Genomic DNA, 19136 nt, shown 5'->3' on the forward strand with positions numbered 1-19136 from the left:
AACACAGCTGAGTAATTTCGGACACAGCTGAACCTCCGAAGTCCAAGGTCAGTAGCTTTCCCTCACTATTATCACCTTTCCATCCTCTTATTTCAAAAATGTCCGCTTCCCAGACTCCATCCTGCACCAACTTACCAGGTAGCATACAGCCTCAGCCCTGTGTTCTCACCAGAATTGGTTATAATGCAGATTGGGAATTTTCCAAATTTCATGTTCTGGTTCTTTTTTCCTGATGAACATTTTCTTCACCTGGCCTCTTTTGCATTTTAAAGTAAACAGTAAAGATAATATTTCTTCACACATTTGTTTCAAATTTTCCTTTCTTAGAATTCTATTTTATCATTTACAAGTTCTACTACCTTCCTGAAGCATGAGCAGTTAGCTCTTTGCCAATTTATAAGAAAGGATTGCTTTTCTTCTGGTTTCCAGCTAAGGTCTCATCAGAATTAGTGTTAATGCCTCAATTTCTACCCTGCACACCCAAGATCTTCGAGTGTCTACCAATTGTTCAGTTATGTTACCTCCATTTTCTGCTTAGAAAATTGTTATTAAAAACCTTCCACTACCTTTGTCAGCTTGGGCTGCCATAACAAAATAGTTACTGGGCAACCTACACATCAGAGCAACCTACAAAACAGTAATGTGCTTCTCATAGTTTTAGAATAGTCCAAACCCCAGGTGCTGAGAGGACAGTCTGGAGAGGGCTCCCTTCCTGGGTTAAAGATGGTTGGTGACTGCTGTTGCTCACATGACGGAGATCAAGCCCTCCCACGTCTCTTTTAAAGGCACCAGTCCTTTCCAAAAGCCCACCAACATGGCCTCATCATCTTTCAAAGGCTCCATGATGAAGTGACATCCATCACACAGTTTAGGGCTTTAATGAATGAATTCTGCCACACTCAAACCTGTGCTCCATCACATGCCTGTACCTGGTAGAGGAAGCTACGGTCTACACAAAGAGAAGCAGAAACCAGATTTAGAAAAGACAAACAAAGGTATATCAAGTTTTACAAAATGCTTTAAAAAGTTCTCCATTTTCCTTCTATAATTAATTTAAAAAACATCATTCTGTCTACATTTTTAGTATTACAAAATTATAAATCTTCTATTCATTAAATTTGGTCTTTACATAATAGTAAGGCTATACCTGATTAAAATTACCCTGCTACAAAGTTCTATTTCTTTCCCCAGGTTTTATCCAGCCTATCTCATAGACTTTTTTTTTTAAATAATCTTGACTTAACTTCCAGTACACACCTATACTACTAAAAGTAGTAGAACACCTCAATACATCCCACAGCTCTGCCTGCCTCCCAGGAAGCCTGCTCTAGCCTGACATACATACAGGTAAGATATATCCCCCTGCCCCAGATCCTCTCTGCACCTGCTGGGACCCTAGCAAGCCTAGAAACCTTGGAAGCTCCATCTTCTTTCTGGTCCATGCCTACACCAGCATGGGTGGCATATCAGCACACTGTATCCCAACCCACAGATCCAACTGCCTCCCAGGAGGCCTGCTTAAACCAGAGTCACATGGCTCCAACTGCCTCCTAAGAGGCCTGCTCCAATCCAGATGCCCAGGCCAACCAACACCAGAGAAAACCAGATGGCAAAAGGCAAGAACAAGAATTTAATCAACAGAAGCCAATACAATATGGCACCATCAGAACCCAGCTATCCTACTACTGCAAGACCTGGGTACCCTAAAATACCTTAAGTGCAAGACTGTGACCTTGAATGCCAGCTATGAAGATGATAGAGGCCTTTAAAGAGGATATAAATAATTCCCTTAAATAAATAGAGGAAAACACAGGCAAACAGAACTCCTTAAAGAAGAAATAAATAAATCCCTTTAAGAAATGCAGGAAAATACAGACAAAAGAAATGACTAAATCAGTCTAAGACCTAAAAATAGAAATAAAAGCAAAAAGGAAAACACAAATGGAAGCAACCCTAGAGATGGAAAACCTAGGAAAAAGAACAGAACTACAGAGGCAAGCATCACAACAGAATACAAGAGATGGAAGTGAGAATCTAAGGAGTAGAAGATACCTTAGAAGAAATAGATACTTAGGTCAAAGAAAACTCCAAATGTAAAAAGTTCCTAACTTAAAATATCCAGGAAATTTGGGACACTATGAAAAGACCAAACCTAAGAACAACAGAAATAAAAGAGGGTGAAGATTCCTAACTCAAAGGGCCAGAAAACATCTTCAACTATATCATAAACTAAAATTTCCCTAACTGAAAGAAAGAGATGGCCATAAACATACAAGAAACCTACAGAACACCAAATAAATTGGACTAGAAAAGAAAATCCTCCTGCCAAATAATAATAAAAACACTAACTATAAAGAACAAAAAATGAATATAAAAAGCTGTAAGTGGAAAAGGCCAAGCAACATATAAAGACAGATCAGAATTACACCAGAATTCTAAACAGAGACTCTAAAAGCCAGAAGATCCTGGGCAGATGTCTTGCAGATTCTAAGAGTCTGCAATTGCTAGCCCAGACTACTATACCCAGCAGAACTCTCAATTATAATAGATGGAGAAACCAAGATATTACATAACAAAACCAAATTTAAACAATATCTTCCTACTAATCCAGCCCTACAGAGGACACTAGAAGAAAAGCTCCAACACAAGGAGGGTAACCACACTCAAGAAAACACAAGTAATTAATCACAGCAAAACCCCAAAAAGAGAATAACATATATACAGTAACACCTCCAACAACAAAATAATAGGATTATTATTTAATAATAACAATCACTGGTCAATAACATCTCTCAACATCAATAGACTCAATTCACCAATAAAAAGTCAAAAGCTAACAGACTGGATATGTAAACAAGACTCATCATTCTGCTGCATACAAGAAACACATCTCAGCAACAAGGGTAGATACTACCTCAGAGTAAAGGGCTGGAAAAACATTTTTCCAAGCAAATGAACCCAAGAAACAAGCTGGATTAGCCATTCTAATATCTAATAATATAGACTTTCAATCAAAAGTTATCAAAAGAGATGGGGAAGGACCCTTCATACTCAAAAGAAAAACCCACCAAGATGAAGTCTTAATCTGAACATAGTCTGAACATCTATGCCCCAAATGCAAGGGCACCCACATTCGTAAAAGATACTTTACTAAAACACAAATCACACACTGAACCCTATAATAAGACTGGGGGACTTCAATTCCCCACTCCCATAATGGACAGGCCATTGAACATTGAAACTAAACAAAGAAACAATGAAAATAACATGTTTTTGGACCAAATGGATTTAACAGATATCTATAGAACCTTTTACCCCCAAAGAAAAGAATATACTTTCTTCTCAGTACTTCATGGAACCTTCTCTAACATTGGCCAGATGGGTACAAAGCAAGCTTCAACAGATCAAGAAGATCGAAATAACCCTTTGAATTCTATCAGCTTACTATGGAGTAAGGCAACAACAACAAAAATAAGAGAAAGCCTATCTACATACTCATGGAAACTAAACAACTCTCTAGTTAATGATCAGGGAAGAAATAAAGAAATTAAAGACTTCTTAGAATTCAATAAAAATGAATGTACAACATGTCCTAATTTATTGGACACAGTAAAAGCAGTGCTAAGAAGAAAGTTCATAGCCTTTATAAAGAAACTGAAGAGACCTCATACTAGCAATTTAACAGCATACCTGAATGCTCTAGAACAAAAAGAAGCAAACACACCCAAGAAGAGTAGATGGCAGGAAATAGTCAAACTTAGAGCTGAAATCAATTAGAAACAAAGGGAATAATATAAAGAATCAACAAAACCAAGAACTAGTTCTTTGAGAGAAATCAACAAGATAGACAAATCCTTAGCTAAATTAACTAAAAGGCACAGAGACAGTATACAAATTAACAAAATGAGAACTGAAAAGGGAGACATAACAACGGAAACTGAGGAAATTTAACAAATCATTTGGTCTTTCTTCAAAAGCCTGTACTCCACAAAACTGGAAGATCTAAATGAAATGGATGAATTTCTAGACAGATATTACTTACCAATGTAAGATCAAGATCAGATAAATGATCTAAACAGTCTCAAAACCCCCAAGGAAATAGAAGCAGTTATTAAAAATCTCCCAACCAACCAACCAACCAACCAACGAACCAACCAACCAACCAACGAACCAACCAACCAACCAACGAACCAACCAACCAACGAACCAACCAACCAACGAACCAACCAACCAACCAACCAAACAAACAAACCAAACCAAAACCAAAAAACAAACAAAAACCACGGGGCCAAATGGTTTTAGTGCAAAAATTCTACCAGACTCTCAAAGAAGAGCTAATACCAATACTCCTCAAACTATTCCACAAAATAGAAACAGAAGAAACACTACCTAATTCATTCTATGAGGCCACAGTTACCCTGATATCTAAACCACACAAAGACTCAAGAAAGAAAGAGAATTTCAGACCAATTTTGCTTATGAACACTGACACAAAAATACTCAATAAGATTCTCATAAGCCCAATACAAAAACACATCAAAAACATCATTTATCCTGATCAACAGAACTTCATCCCAGGGACGCAGGGATAGCTCAATATATGAAAATCCATCAATGTACTCCACTATATAAAGAAACTGAAAGAAAAAAAAAAGCACTCGATAAATCTGATGCTGAAAAAGCCTTTGACAAAATTCAATACCCCTTCACACTAAAAGTCTTATTAGAGAGATCAGGGATTCAAGGCATATAGTCAAACATAATAAAATCAATATACAGCAAGCTAATAGCCAACATAAAACTAAATGGAGAGAAACTTGAAGCAATCCCACTAAAATCAGAGACAAGACAAGGCTGCCCACTGTCTCCCTATCGATTCAGTACTTGAAGTTCTAGCTAGAGCAATAAAATAACAAAAGGAGATTGAGGGGATAGAAACTGGAAAGGAAGAAGTCAAAATATCACTATTTGAGGATATGATAATATACATAAGCAATCCCAAAAATTCTATCGGAGAACTCCTACAGCTGATAAACAACTTCAGCAAAGTGGCTGGAAATAAAATTAACTCAACGAAATCAGTAGTCCTCCTTTATACAAATGATATACAGGCAGAGGAAGAAATTAGGGAAACAACACCCTTCACAATAACCACAAATAATATAAAATATCTTAATATAACTATTTCTAAGCAAGTGAAAGATCTGTATGACAATAACTTCAAGTCCCTGAAGAAGAAATTGAAGATATCAGAAGATGGAAAGGTCTCCCATGTTCATGGGTTAGTAGAATTAACATACCAAGAGCAATCTACAGACTCAATGCAATTCCCATCAAAATTTTAACACATTTTTTTATTGACCTTGAAAGAGCAAGTCTCAACTTTACATGAAAAAACAAAACAAAACAAAACAAAACAAAAACCCCATGATCACTAAAACAGGTCTGAACAATAAAAGAACTTCTGGAGGAATTGCCATTCCTGACCTCAAGCTGTAACTACAGAGCAATAGTGATACATACTGCATAATATTTGTACAGAAACAGTCAGTTTGATCAATGGAATAGAATCAAAGACCTAGAAATAAATCCACATACCTATTGACACTTGATTTTAGACAAAGAAGTCAAAACTATACAATGGAAAAAAGAAAGCATCTTCAACACAAACAGATCCATATAGATTGCCCTGTCCCAAACCAAGTCCGGTGGACCAAGGGCCTCAACAGAAAACCAGATACATTAGATCTAACAGAAGAGAAAATGGGAAATAGCTTTTGTTTTTGTTTTTTGTTTTTTGATCCCCCCCCAAGATCTTAGTGTAGCCCCGGCTGTCCTGGGACTCACTCTGTTGACCAGGCTGGCCTGGAAATCAGAAATCTGCCTGCCTCTGCCTCCCAAGTGCTGGGATTAAAGGCATGTGCCACCACTGCATGGCTAGGAAATAGCTTTGAATACACTGGTACAGGGGACAGTTTTCTGAACAGAACAACAATGGCTCAGGCCCTAAGATCAACAATTGATAAATGGGACCTCATGAAACCAAAAAGCTTCTGTAAGGCACAGGACGCCATCAATAGGAGAAAACAGTAGCCTACAGATTGGGAAAAGATCTTAACCAACCCTATACCTGACAGAGGCTAATATCCAAAATATATAAAGTACTCAAGAACTTAAACTCCAACAAACCAAATAACCCAATTAAAAATGTGGTACAGAGCTAATAAGCAAATTCTCAACAGAAGACTCTCAAATGTCTGAGAAGAACTTAAAGAAATGTTCAACATCCTTAGTCATCGGGGAAATGCAAATCAAAATAACCCTGAGATTTCCTCTTACACCAATCAGAGTGGTTACAATAAAAAATTCAAGGACAGCACATGATGGCAAGGATGTGGAGAAAGAGGAACATTCTTCCATTGCTGGTAGGATTGCAAACTGGTATAACCACTCTAGAAATCAATCTGGCAGTTTCTCAGAAAACTGAAAATAGTTTTACCTGAAGTCTCAGCTATACCACTCCTGGGCATAGACCCAAAAGATGCTTTACCATGCCACAAGGACATGTGCTCTACTATGTTCATAGCAGCTTTATTCATAATAGCCAGAAATGGGAAATGTTTCCCGTCAGATGTCCCTCAACCAAGGAACAGATACAGAAAATGTGATTCATTTATACAATGCAATACTATTCAACTATTAAAAACAAGGACATCATGAATTTTGCAGGCAAATGGATGGAACTAGAAAATATCATCCTAAGTGAGATAATCCAGACCCAAAAGGACAGGCATGGCATGTACATGCTGGTAAGTGGATATTAGCCATAAAGTATAGGATACCAATGATATATACCCCGCAGTACCAAAGAACTTAAACAAGAAAGAAGTCCCGAGTAAAGATGTTTGAATCACACTTAGAAAGAGAAACAAAATAATCACATGGGCAGCGGGAGGGCGGGAACTGGGTAGGGGAGAGGAAGGGGATAGGTAGAGGGAAGCAGGGTCAGGTGTAGAGAGACAAGAGAGAGACCCAGAGGGCCAGGAGAATGAATGGATAACTGCAGCTGCAACCAGGGTGTATAGGGTTGGGGGGTGTGGAGTGTTGGGCGTGTGTGTTGAGGTGGAGGGAAGACTCTCTAGGAAGTCCTAGAGACCTGGAATAGGGTAGGCTCCCAGAAGTCAATGCAGGTGAATAGCAGGGACATGGAACCTGAAGAGGCCACTTCCTGTAGCCAGGCAGGACCCCCAGGTGAAGGATAAGAACAGCAACTCACACACAAAACTTTTGTCCCAAAATTTGTCCTATTACAAATGCAGGGATGGAGCAGAGACTGAAGGAAAGACTGAAGTTTCAGCACAACTCGAAACCCATCCCATGGCAAGCACCAATCCTGACATTATTAATTATGCTCTGTTATGCTTGCTGACAGGAGTCCAGCACAACTGTCCTCTGAAAGGCTCTACCCAGTAGCAGACTGAAACAGATATAGATACCTATAGCCAAACACTGGACGGAGGTCAGAAACACACATAGACGACTTGGGGGAAGGATTGAAGATCCTGAACAGCAAGGAAACCCTACAGGAAACCAATAGAATCAAGCAACCTGGACTCCTACACCTAATCTGACAGAGTCTTGACGTGCCAAGGTTGGGGGATACCTGGGTGGGGACACCCTCTCAGAGGAGAAGGGCGGGATGGATTCTGAAAGGGAGGATCAGGGAGGGGAAGCATCACGTGGGATACAAATTAATTAACTAATTAATAATATTGATTTAAAATGAAATACAGGACTCAACAATTATGTACCTTAAAGTGTTTTTCTTATGTGTTGATTCTTCAATAAGATTTGCTATTTCATTATAACATGAATATTTTATAGAGATCATTACTAAAAGATTAACCATCAAAATAACCTAACTATCCCAATAGTTGGGTCATAATTTTTAATTTACTGATTTATCATTTGTTAACACTAAGAAAAACTCTCTTGCCAGGTATACTTAAAAACAAAGCAAGGTATTAAATATTCTGTAAGTTTTTACCTGTGTGCAAGATCCACAGAAACAAAGAAAAAAATATAAAGCGGTCTCATGAGAGGAGTGATTTCGTAAGTATCCTGGGTCTGGAATGTCGCTGTCTCTGTGGCAGTGTTTACAATGAGCGAGTATTCTCCTATGCAAAGTGTTATCCACCCAAAGACAAAGAGCACAGCAGTGGCTCCAGGGCTGCCATACAGCAAGGTTACTCGGTTTGGGAGCAAATACCATGTCCCAAGACCACACACCAGCCCAGAAAGAACAGAATGAAAAACTGTATTGGCTACATATTTTTTGCCAGGAATCAGAAATTTGACGGTCTCAGCACCGGCACAACTTGTAAATTCGTGCTGGTCTTCCTCTGCTAAAATATCCCTGGTCCTCATCCTCTTGACCACCACCGACTTGCTCTTGGCGTACACACTCGTGAGCTGGATGACAGCCGCCGTGAGCACCATCAGCCCTCCCGAGAGAGCTGCTGCAGTGTAGTCTCTCAGCACGTCCAGCTGGTACAGAAGTGTCCCCGTTCCACCTAAGGCCCATGGCATCAGGAAAAGGACAATCTGATTAACATATATGTAAGGAGGGGCACAGTAGCCTAATTTGAGTCGAGGGCCTCCAAGCACAGTCTGTGGAAACCGCTTCAGCAGGAAGTCCTGTTTGTAATCGTTTAGCAGAGGGACATCTGGACTCATGCTTCCCATTCAGGATTAGTCTGAGAGTCGCATCTTTTTTATAACCAGAAATATCTATAAAAAAAAAAAAAGAAAAGATGAATTACAGTTAGGAAATAACACTGAAGACCTGGAGGAAACACAGCCCAGACTTCTTCTTTCTTACTTAGTTCCTTTACAGGTAAGATTTCTAACCTTGGTTCCTTCTCAACATTTTATAACATAATTGGTACTAAGTTTGTTCTCTTTCCAAAATAGTCACACTAACTTATTTTTTTAAAAAAGAAATCTTATTCTTTATTATGTACTCAGCATATACTTCTTGACATTAGATTTTTAGCCCATAGTTTAGATTCTGAGGACAAGGGAGCATAGGAGGCCAGTACTCTCTACTTAGATAGATCTGTGGGCAGTTCTACTGTTTCCTACTGAGTTATGCTGTTCGTCTATTCCTTCTATTACAGGGTTATTAGTTAGGGTCTATTTCTGACTCTAAATGTCTGGATAGTGAATATTTTCAGCTTGGTGAGTACTGTTATAACAATCCTATCTAATATCATAAAAGCAGCCATAGACAATATAATATATAAATTATTGAATGGTTGTATTTTGTTCAATGTACAGTATTTACCTAAATAGGCTGTGTATACACTGTCAATCACAACTGTCTAAATAAGGATATTTCTCTATAATTCTTAGAAAACAATGTAGAAAATACAACCAAATGTTATAAATATCACTTAAAAATTACAATAAACTTAGAATTTTAAAAAAATTTAAAGAGTAAAATCTTATATAAAATTAGTAGCAGTTCAATAAAAACCCATATGGAAACTGGGAGCTCAAATATAGTAGGGAGCCAGGCTTTAATCCCAGCATTAGGGAGGCAGGGGCAGGGGCAGGGGCAGGGGCAGGGGCAGGGGCAGGGGCAGGGGCAGGGGCAGGGGCAGGGGCAGGGGCAGGGGCAGGGGTAGGCAGATCCCTGAATTCAAGACCAATTTGATCAGCCAGGGCTGGTAGTGAGAACTTGTCTCATAAGATATAGTAGAAGGAAAAATGAGCTGGAAATGAAAAGAATTCAGAGCAGATGCTTATTGTAATAGTTACACTATCACAGGCAAGCTACTTGGCAATTGTTTTTTAGTCTCTCTATTGCCCGTTTCTACAATATACCAGAAATAACCTGTGCAACTTTTGTATTGTTTTAGGTTCTTTCTACTCAAAGGTCAAGTATCAAGTGCAGTAGATTCTATTTACTTTTCCTCCATAGCTTATTCTGAAAATAAAAACCAGACAACAAAACCAGTTGCCTGATACAAGATCAGCTAGAAAAATATCATTTCAGTGGCTCGTCATTAGGTTAGAATATGTAATACCTTAAGACAGCCCTTTAGCTAACCGGTCTATCTAAGCACCGGTGTCAGGCAGCACTTGCTGCTACACTGTTAGGATGTTCTTTAAACTATAAACATCTGTGTTCTTCCACCTTTAGTCCACTGTCCTAAGTTCTATGTAGAGCCATGTGCAGCTTTTACTTAAGTAGCAGTCATTTAACCTCAGAAGGTAACAGAGCTGCAATGCCCTAGGGAATTGTGGAGGTTTAATGAAAATGGCTCCTCTAGGCCCCTAGACAGTGACACTATTAGGAAGTATGGGCTGTTGGACTATGCGTGGCCTTGTTAGAGGAACTATGTCACTGGGGGTGGGCTTTCGGGTTTTCAAATACTCTAGCCAGGCCCGGTGTCTCTCTTCCTTCTGCCTGCTGATCCAGATGGAGAACTCTCCAGCACAGGTCTGCCTGCATACCACTGTGCTTCCTGTCATGCTAATGACCTAAAGCTCTAAACTGTGAGGCAGCCTCAATGACCTGTTTTCCTTTATACAGCTGCCATGGTCATGGTGCTCTTCACAGCAACAAGTATATTGCCTAAAACAGGAATCTTAATCCTCAAAGGTTGTTGTTTTGTTGTTTTTCCTTCCCTCTATAGAAGCTTCTCTGCCTCAGTGGTTTATACTAGTGTTCTGAAATAGCCTCCTATTGTCACAGGGTCAGAAGATGGAGATGGGAGTAGATATCCCAAAATGAGTTATCTATGGCAGATGCCTTTAGTCAAGAAAATGAGCTTCATTAGACGGTCAGGATTTTAAAGTCTTCAGTACCCAAGCTTTCTCCATGGAGTTAAGAAAACTCTCCTGTCCATAAGAAAAGTCAGTAAACAAGACAGAAGGGAGACAGAGAAGTGATACCATATCAAGCTGCTCTGTTATGCTATCAACCACATTCATTTTCCTTTTAGTAGTTCTGTAATACTCTGTTGTCATAGAGAATCACGGAAAGATGTTCTTGAAATACCAGAGTAAAATTAAATCGTTGACTGCATTTGTATTAGAAAGTATACACACCTTTGTAGTAGAAGGCTGGGTATCACTTGCAGATGCATTAAAAATTTTATAAGGGATACCACATGTACTATTTTTATGATATTTGATACTTCTTCAGATTACTAAATGCCCTCCACAACTCTTAATCCACGTCCTGCGATCCTGGGTTTTCCTCCTAGATGCCTCTCCTCATGTCCTCTGTGTACAATAAGTCCTTTCTCTAGTCAGTAATTTTAGTTAACTTTGACTCAGTTTAATCACTTCTAAAAATTCTGGCAAGCACTGTGGTTGAGCTGCCTTCCTTCTCTGTCCCTCTAACAGAGCTCATTTTGTAGCACTTGTGACACGCACCAGCTGGAGGCCACAGCAGAGCAAACTGCTGTGTGGTTCAGCTCTTCGTGGTGAGGCCGGATCCTGAGATTCAGTTGATCCCTTAAACTTAGCACAACAGGTTGGCATGTAAAGGCCTGCAGCTATGTTAATGACATAGCTTAAGTAATATGGGTGGAGATGATAAACAGGATACCTTCCCGTCTTAAGGAAGGATCGAGAGGTTATTGCACTTTTGAGTTTCTTGCACTGTATTTTGTTCCATTTAAAATATTAAATCCATAAATTGCTTGTTTCCCATTTTGGAACATGGAAGGCATCTCCATTTATCTTTATTATGGAATAATTAATAATAGTTATTGATAATACTTTTAGCTCAGGGACAACTCTACCTAAGAAGGTTATCCCAAAATAACAAAGATTGTATGTGAGAGGGATTACATACATCTCTTTTGGGCAAGGAAATGGCAGCAGTAAGATGCTAGAAAGAAGTCTAATTTTATTTCCTTCCTTGAACTATATTATATAGTCCAGTCTCTCATCAGGAAAGGGGAGACTTCACACTGAGAAAGCGGAAACAGACCAGGGTGCACAAAGGCCCAAGTGAAGCAGGAATAATCAGAACTAATGAGAGCACCAAGAACTACACGGAGAGAGAATATGAACAGGAGCTTCCTCAGATAGCCTTAAGAAGGGGGAATTATTGAGATGGTGATGTTAGTTATCTTAACAGGACATTTAAATAAAAGTTTGAAGGACACAAAGGACTGTTTGCTCATACAATGTTTCTTGAAAAGGAGCCCATAGTCAAGGATGTCAAAGAGAAACTGCAGAACAGACTCATCTTAGAGTTGCAATGGGTAGCAGCAGACCAGTAACTACAGCCCGATGGGAAGAACAATGACTTCGGCCGCCCAGACACCCCAAGACTCCCAGGGACTGAACCATCAACCAAGAGATACACATGGTTCCAGCCAAAAATGTGGCAGAGGAAGGCCTTGTTGGGCATCGGTGGGAGGAGGGGTCCTTGGTCAGGTAAAGGCTCAACAGAGGTCCCAACAAAGGAAAACCGAGGGGGGGTAGGTGGGAGTGTGTCGGGTGGAGGGGTATATATGTGGAGGCAGGGGGTGGGGGGAGGGGTTGGGGGTCTTTGGGGAGGGGGAAATCAGGAAAGGTTTTATGATTGGCAATGTAAATGAAGATATTCAAAGAAAAAAAAGAAAAAAAAGAGCGATTAAGGGAGGAAAAAAAAGAAATCTCTGAGAAGAACATGGCGGTCATAAGCCTCTTTAAATGTATCACTCAAGAGGTCTACATGTGTCTGACCACAGAGCCCATTTTCCCCCTGTTACCTAGTAACAGAAAATGCACTTAGTATTCTATAGATATTACTGTGAGAAATAGTGGCCTGTTTTGATCAGAAGTGAAAGAAATAAGACAGGAAGAGGAATAGGCATAGCATCCATGCAAACATATGCACAGAAAACCTTATGAACTATGATAGCTAGATGGCAGGCTAAAACCTATTTGATCATAAATATTCAAATATATTGCAAAGATATTTTTAAAATTGAATTCTTAATGATTCACTAGTGATCAATAGGGCAAAAAGTATGTAATAAGCTGGAACCACTTAACTTCCAATTGTCATTTTAGATTATAGAAACTTAAAAATATATGAGAATTTAAAGTGCTTTTTGAGGTACTACCAATTACATTTATGTGGAGAAATATTCTAAATGCTAACCTGGATTATTTGTAGAATATAATCAGAAGAACTAAACTCATTCACTGAGTACAATTTGGCATATGCTTCTGAAGGACCTAACGTTAGCGCCTGCAGGACAGACTACATCTAGGATGCCGTCCTCCAGCATCTCAAGTGCATACTCAAGCCTGAGGAAACATGAGCTGTGTTAACGAGGCAGGCAGCTCAGCACTGACTTAGGCCATGCGCTCTCTACATGCGCCTCTGAGAGGGGGCCAGCAAAACAGACTCTGAGATGCACTTGGAATCTGAGTCGTGAAATTCCCACAGGGTAAGAAATGAACCCACATACCTATGGTCACTTGATCTTCGACAAAGGAGCTGAAAGCATCCAGTGGAAAAAAGATAGTCTTTTCAACAAATGGTGCTGGTTCAATTGGAGGTCAACATGCAGAAGAATTTGAATCGATCCATTCTTATCTCCTTGTACTAAGCTCAACTCCAAATGGATCAAGGACCTCCACATAAAACCTGACATACTGAAACTAATAGAAAAGAAACTGGGGAAGACCCTGGAGGACATGGGCACAGGGGAAAAGTTCCTGAATAGAACACCAATAGCTTATGTTCTAAGATCAAGAATTGACAAATGGGACCTCATAAAACTACAAAGTTTCTGTAAGGCAAAGGACACTGTCAAAAGGACAAAACGTCAACCAACAGATTGGGAAAGGATCTTCACCAACCCTAAATCTGACAGAGGGCTAATATCTAATATATACAGAGAACTCAAGAAGGTAGAACCTAGAGAACCAAATAACCCCATTAAAAAGTGGGGTACCGAACTAAACAAAGATTTTTCACATGAAGAACTTCGGAGGGCTGAAATGTTCAACATCATTAATCATTAGGGAAATGTAAATCAAAACAACCCTGAGATTTCACCTCACACCAGTCAGAATGGCTAAGGTCAAAAACTCAGGAGACAGCAGGTACTGGCGAGGATGTGGAGAAAGAGGAACACTCCTCCACTGCTGGTGGGATTGTAAGATGGTGCAACCACTTTGGAAATTAGTCTGGCGGTTCCTCAGAAAACTGGGCATGGCACTTCCGGAGGACCCTGTTATACCACTACTGGGCATATACTCAGAGGATTCCCCAGCATGTAATAAGGACTCATGCTCCACTATGTTCATAGCAGCCCTATTTGTAGTAGCCAGAAGCTGGAAACAACCCAGGTGTCCCTCAACAGAGGAATGGATACAAAAAATGTGGTATATTTATACAATGGAGTACTATTCAGCCATTAGAAACAATGAATTCATGAAATTCTTAGGCAAAAGGATGGAGCTGGAGAACATCATACTAAGTGAGGTAACCCAGTCTCAAAAGATCAGTCATGGTATGCACTCACTGATAAGTGGATAATAACCTAGAAACTTGGAATACCCAAGAAATAATCCACATATTAAATGATGTCCAAAAAGAACAGAGGAGTGGCCCCTGGTTCTGGAAAGACTCAATGCAACAGTATAGGGGAATACCAGAACAGGGAAGTGGGAAGGAGTTGATGGAGGAACAGGGGGAGGGAAGAGGGCTTATGGGACTTGCGGGGAGTGGGGACCCAGAAAAGGGGAAATCATTTGAAATGTAAATAAAGAATACATCGAATAAAAAAAAAGCAGCTCAAACCTGCAATCTGCTGTGGTGGAACTCTTAGATACCCACACTACAACTAATCAATCATATGCTACTGACTAAAATCCCTTGAAAGAAAGAAAGATACCACAAAAAGTTGTAGTCTGAAAATACAGCACAGCACATGTGTGCGCACACATTCCTCTAAGACGAGAAGAAACAAGTTCCTAAGTAGCACTTTTGGTAATTGTCCGAATTTTATTAGGTTTATTTTTAAATGCATCCTAACATTACCCTATAAATACAATATACTCAGCTATGCTCCTATAATATATTTCATATAATTTGAAATAAAATACACCAAAGTTTTCCTTTTCCTAGCGTTAACTGATTTTCAAAGCAAATATGTATGACTAGTACAGAATTAAGATAGCCCATACCACTGTACTGAAAAAAAACCTGAAACAACTCAGCTCTCCATTTCTTAGATAAAAGTCACATGTTGCCACTAGAACAGTTCCAACAGCACCAGGCGTGGAGACTGGTCCTGTTTGTTCGGGAGATAGGCGCGAACTGCCGTGTGTACCGGCTGGGCCTCAGAACAAGGAGAGCTGCCGGTCTAATTCTGAACGGACTCTAGGGATTGACTGGATGCCATGCCATGAACAGACACTGAATTACTGAAGAGCCTGTGAAAAGACATTTGAGGTGTAACACACGCAGTGCAGCCTGTGGCTCACAGAGCATGTGTGGCTTCCTCTTCCATCCACCATGGAAGAAAATCAGTCTATGCACCTGCAAAGGGTCACCGCATCTCTTTGAACCTATAAAATGGCATTTATTAAGTCCTTAGGAAGGACTTTTGAAGAGGTTATATTTATTTAATTTTCTCCGAGTAAATCTACAGGTGCAGTCTGTAAGAACAAATAAATGACTATAAGCCAGTGGGATAGGTCCCTAATCTCAGCTATACAGGAAGCTAATGCATGAGGATCTTAGATTCAAGGACAGCCTGGGTAACTTATTGAAACCTTCTTTCAAAGTTTTGAAAAGTAAAAAAGAGGTCTGGGAACAGGGCTCAGTGACAGAACACTTACCAAGCATGCATGAGGCCTTAGGTTTAACCCTTAGTACTCCAACTCCTCTCCCAAGGGAAAAAGAAAAAGCTAAGCTGATTAGACAGCTGATATCGGCAGTGCCTCACAAGTAGTACAGTGAGTTGTGTTCTGCTTCACCTTTCCCAATGTACAGCACCAGGATATAAATGAACAGCTGTCTTATTTAGGGTTACTATTGGAATGACGAAACTCAGTGACCAAAGCTTCTTGGGGTATATGGCTTTCACGGCATATCACTGTTTATCACTAAAGGGAGTCAGGGCAGGAGCCCAAAGGCAGGAATGGCTACAGAGGCCATGGAGGGGTGCTGCTTACTGGCTTGCTCCCCATGGCTTGCTCAGCGTGCTTTCTGATAGAACCCAGGACCACCAGCCCAGGCATAACCCACCCATCTATCACATTAAACAAATGCCCCACAGGTTTGTCTACAGTCCAGTTTTATTGAGGCATTTGGAGTCCCCTTCTCGCTGATGACTCTAGCCTTTGTCAAGCTGACATAAAATTTAGCACAACACTGTATTACTCACGGAAAATTAAAATGTTAGACATTGCTGAGGATTCAAACTAACCTCCCATACCTCTCCCACTTTAATTATTCAACTGGGTTGACAACCTTTTCTGTCAAAATAAGGTGTCATTGGAATAGAATCTGATATTTATATAAATAACTACAAATAATTTTACTAAAAAGGTGAAAACTAACAATATTGTGACAATTAAGACACCATAGTTAACTAGTGGCAAACTGAGTTTTTGAATCATACCAACTTACTGCCAAGTAAACTGTCGTGAGGATTCCTTCCTTCCTTTTTTTTTTTTTAATTTGGTTGTTGTTTAGAGACAGGGTTTCTATATGTAGTCCTCTGGCTGTTCTGGAACTCACTCTGTAGACCAGGCTAGCCTCAAATTCAAATATCCACCTGCCTCTGCTTCCTGAGTGCTGGGATTAAAGGCATAGCCACTAGGCATATTTTGAGGATTCTTGAATAGTGGACTTGAAAAGAATATAAAAAGTTTTAGGATGTAAAACTTGATACCCAAGCTAGCCTGAGGATATTGGCACCTAACACTCTTGAACAAGAATAGTGAAAAGCCCTGGCCATCAGGGAAGTGATGCTATTTGCAGAATGGTAAAAGGCTATGATTCGAGATCTGCATTTAGGCTATATTGATTAATTAATTAGTTCTCCTAATTCAATGATGAAAATACAACCTGGTTTTAAAAAGATAAACTAAGGATAAGAACTGACAGTTCCCATGTGATGGACCAGCTGGAAATGAAGCTCACCACGAGGAAATGCAAGCCAAACCTACCATGAGATATCCTGAATTTCCCCGATTGGCTAAAATAAAAATGAAAGCCTGTAACAGGTGTTAGCGAGGCTGATGTAAAACCTTCGAACACATCTAGTGGGGATGCACAGTGGTACAATGCTTTGGAAAAAAATCTGTCAGTTTCTTAAAGAGCTAAACAAGGGAATTAACCTCTGACCTACCTATGCCATTACCAGGTATTATATCCATGAAAACATGCCTACACAAATTTATACAAAATGTCCACAGCATTATTATTACTGGCATTTTTTTGGCCAATGTCTAATGGCTAAATAATAGAGGGCATATCTGCATAATACACTAAGAAACAATAATGAGTAATACAAGTTGCAACATGAAATTTGCTAGATGCTAGATGCACACACATGGACCACATGTTTTAAGGCTGTGTTTATACAGAATCTCTAGAATAATCTTGAGACAAAAGATTAGTGGCTGCCTACAGCTAATGTGGGCAGGAATATTGGGGAGGAAAAAGAGAAAAACAGCAAACAAAAAATGTCTTTTGGAGGTAATCGGATTGTTCCAAAACTGACTGTAAAGATGACTGTGCAAATCTGTTGATATGCTCAAAACCAGTAAGTTGTAGTCTTCCACAGAATGAACTGTATGTACCTCAAGAAAGCTTTTAGAGGAAGATGCAAAGGTCCCCTGCCTGAGATTTTCCACAGCAGTTAATAACCAATAGGCATTTCCTAAAGGTAAGAAAGGTATAACCTGTAGCTAGCACGGGATCTAGTGAAATGAGTAAAATGGCAATATCTGTACTGGATGCTGTGAGAAATTATGGGCGATTGGGCGTGAATGGAAGCAGATATAAAATAATACGAATTCTTTCTAAACTCAGGAGTTTAATGAAAAAATAAAACAATAGTGAAAAAACGAGGAAGGGAAACATGAGAGGCAGAGAGTATACAATTCAGAGGCCTAATAAATGAAGAATGGGATTCTTTTGAATAAATTCTGGTCTTTGACACGCAAGGGATTATACGGAGACAGAGAAACAGGAGAAATGCGTTATACACATCCAGGAGGCCAAGAATGAACAAATTTTAGACAGGAAAGCTTGAGACAGAGATAGAGAGAAAGAGTGAACTATACATAGCGGGCATCAGACCGTGAATTAGAGTAACATTCCCATCGCTCATCAGGGCCCATGGGCCATTCTCCATTTCACAGAGGCTTCTCAGAAATAAAACGCAGCTCCACGGGCTGCAAAAGTACGCTCAGTCACGTTAAAGCCGCACTGGATCGCAACCTCGATCAATTCAATTTGCTCTGTACATTCAAAAGAGCTATACTTGCATTTAAAAGCTTTTTAACGGTGAGCGGAAGATGTTTCTTGAGGTATTAAAAGCTGAAGGAACCCAGCAGTATCCAGGAGTGGAAACTAAGGCAGCAACGAAGTCCCAGGTGTGTCGGGGACGGACATACCTGGAGTCACCGCAGGAGAGAGGCGACGCGAGGGCGTCCTGGGACCACATCTCCCCTGCTGAAGTCGGTTGGGAACTCCCGCCGGAGGATGGATGCTGGCCCACCAGCAGCAGACCGGAGGCCTCCAGGACCGCTCCCGTTTCCATGGCTAATATCAACTGCGCTCGCGCCTCCCAGGGGGCAGTGCGCACGCGCGCTCGGAGGCGGGGCTGCGGGTCTCGCCCCGCCCTCGGCCGCCATGGCTCTGCCGGAGGCGGGTTCTCGTGCGCTACACAGCAGAGCAGGGTGGGATGGGTTTCCTCCGCGCGGGGCGGGGCGGGGCGGGGCGGGCTAGAATTGTGGGAGACGCCCGGACTGTTGCTCTGATTCTTGAGCAGCCTAAGCACCACCTCTGAACTCTTACCCGGGCCACGCCCAGACGCAGGAACGTGGTTGCCTTGGTGACAAGAAGTCCATCATCGGGGAACCTTGAGGCT

The 19136-nt window shown here is 40.5% G+C and overlaps 1 protein-coding gene across 1 annotated transcript in view; it reads right to left on the bottom strand.

Annotated features, from left to right (window-relative positions):
* The window catches only part of Pcnx4 (pecanex 4), a 41919-nt gene extending 23097 nt beyond the window's left edge, over positions 1 to 18822 (bottom strand). The window contains exons 1-2 of the mRNA XM_052185680.1: positions 18661 to 18822; positions 8048 to 8790 (exon numbers count right to left, since the gene is read on the bottom strand). Coding sequence (XP_052041640.1) covers positions 8048 to 8745 — 698 coding nt within the window. The 5' untranslated portion in view covers positions 8746 to 8790; positions 18661 to 18822. The remainder of the gene's footprint in view (positions 1 to 8047; positions 8791 to 18660) is intronic.
* Between the last annotated feature and the right edge of the window lie 314 nt (positions 18823 to 19136).

Source organism: Apodemus sylvaticus, chromosome 6 (genome assembly GCF_947179515.1).
Source record: "Apodemus sylvaticus chromosome 6, mApoSyl1.1, whole genome shotgun sequence".
In the NCBI taxonomy this organism is placed as follows: Eukaryota; Metazoa; Chordata; class Mammalia; order Rodentia; family Muridae; genus Apodemus; species Apodemus sylvaticus.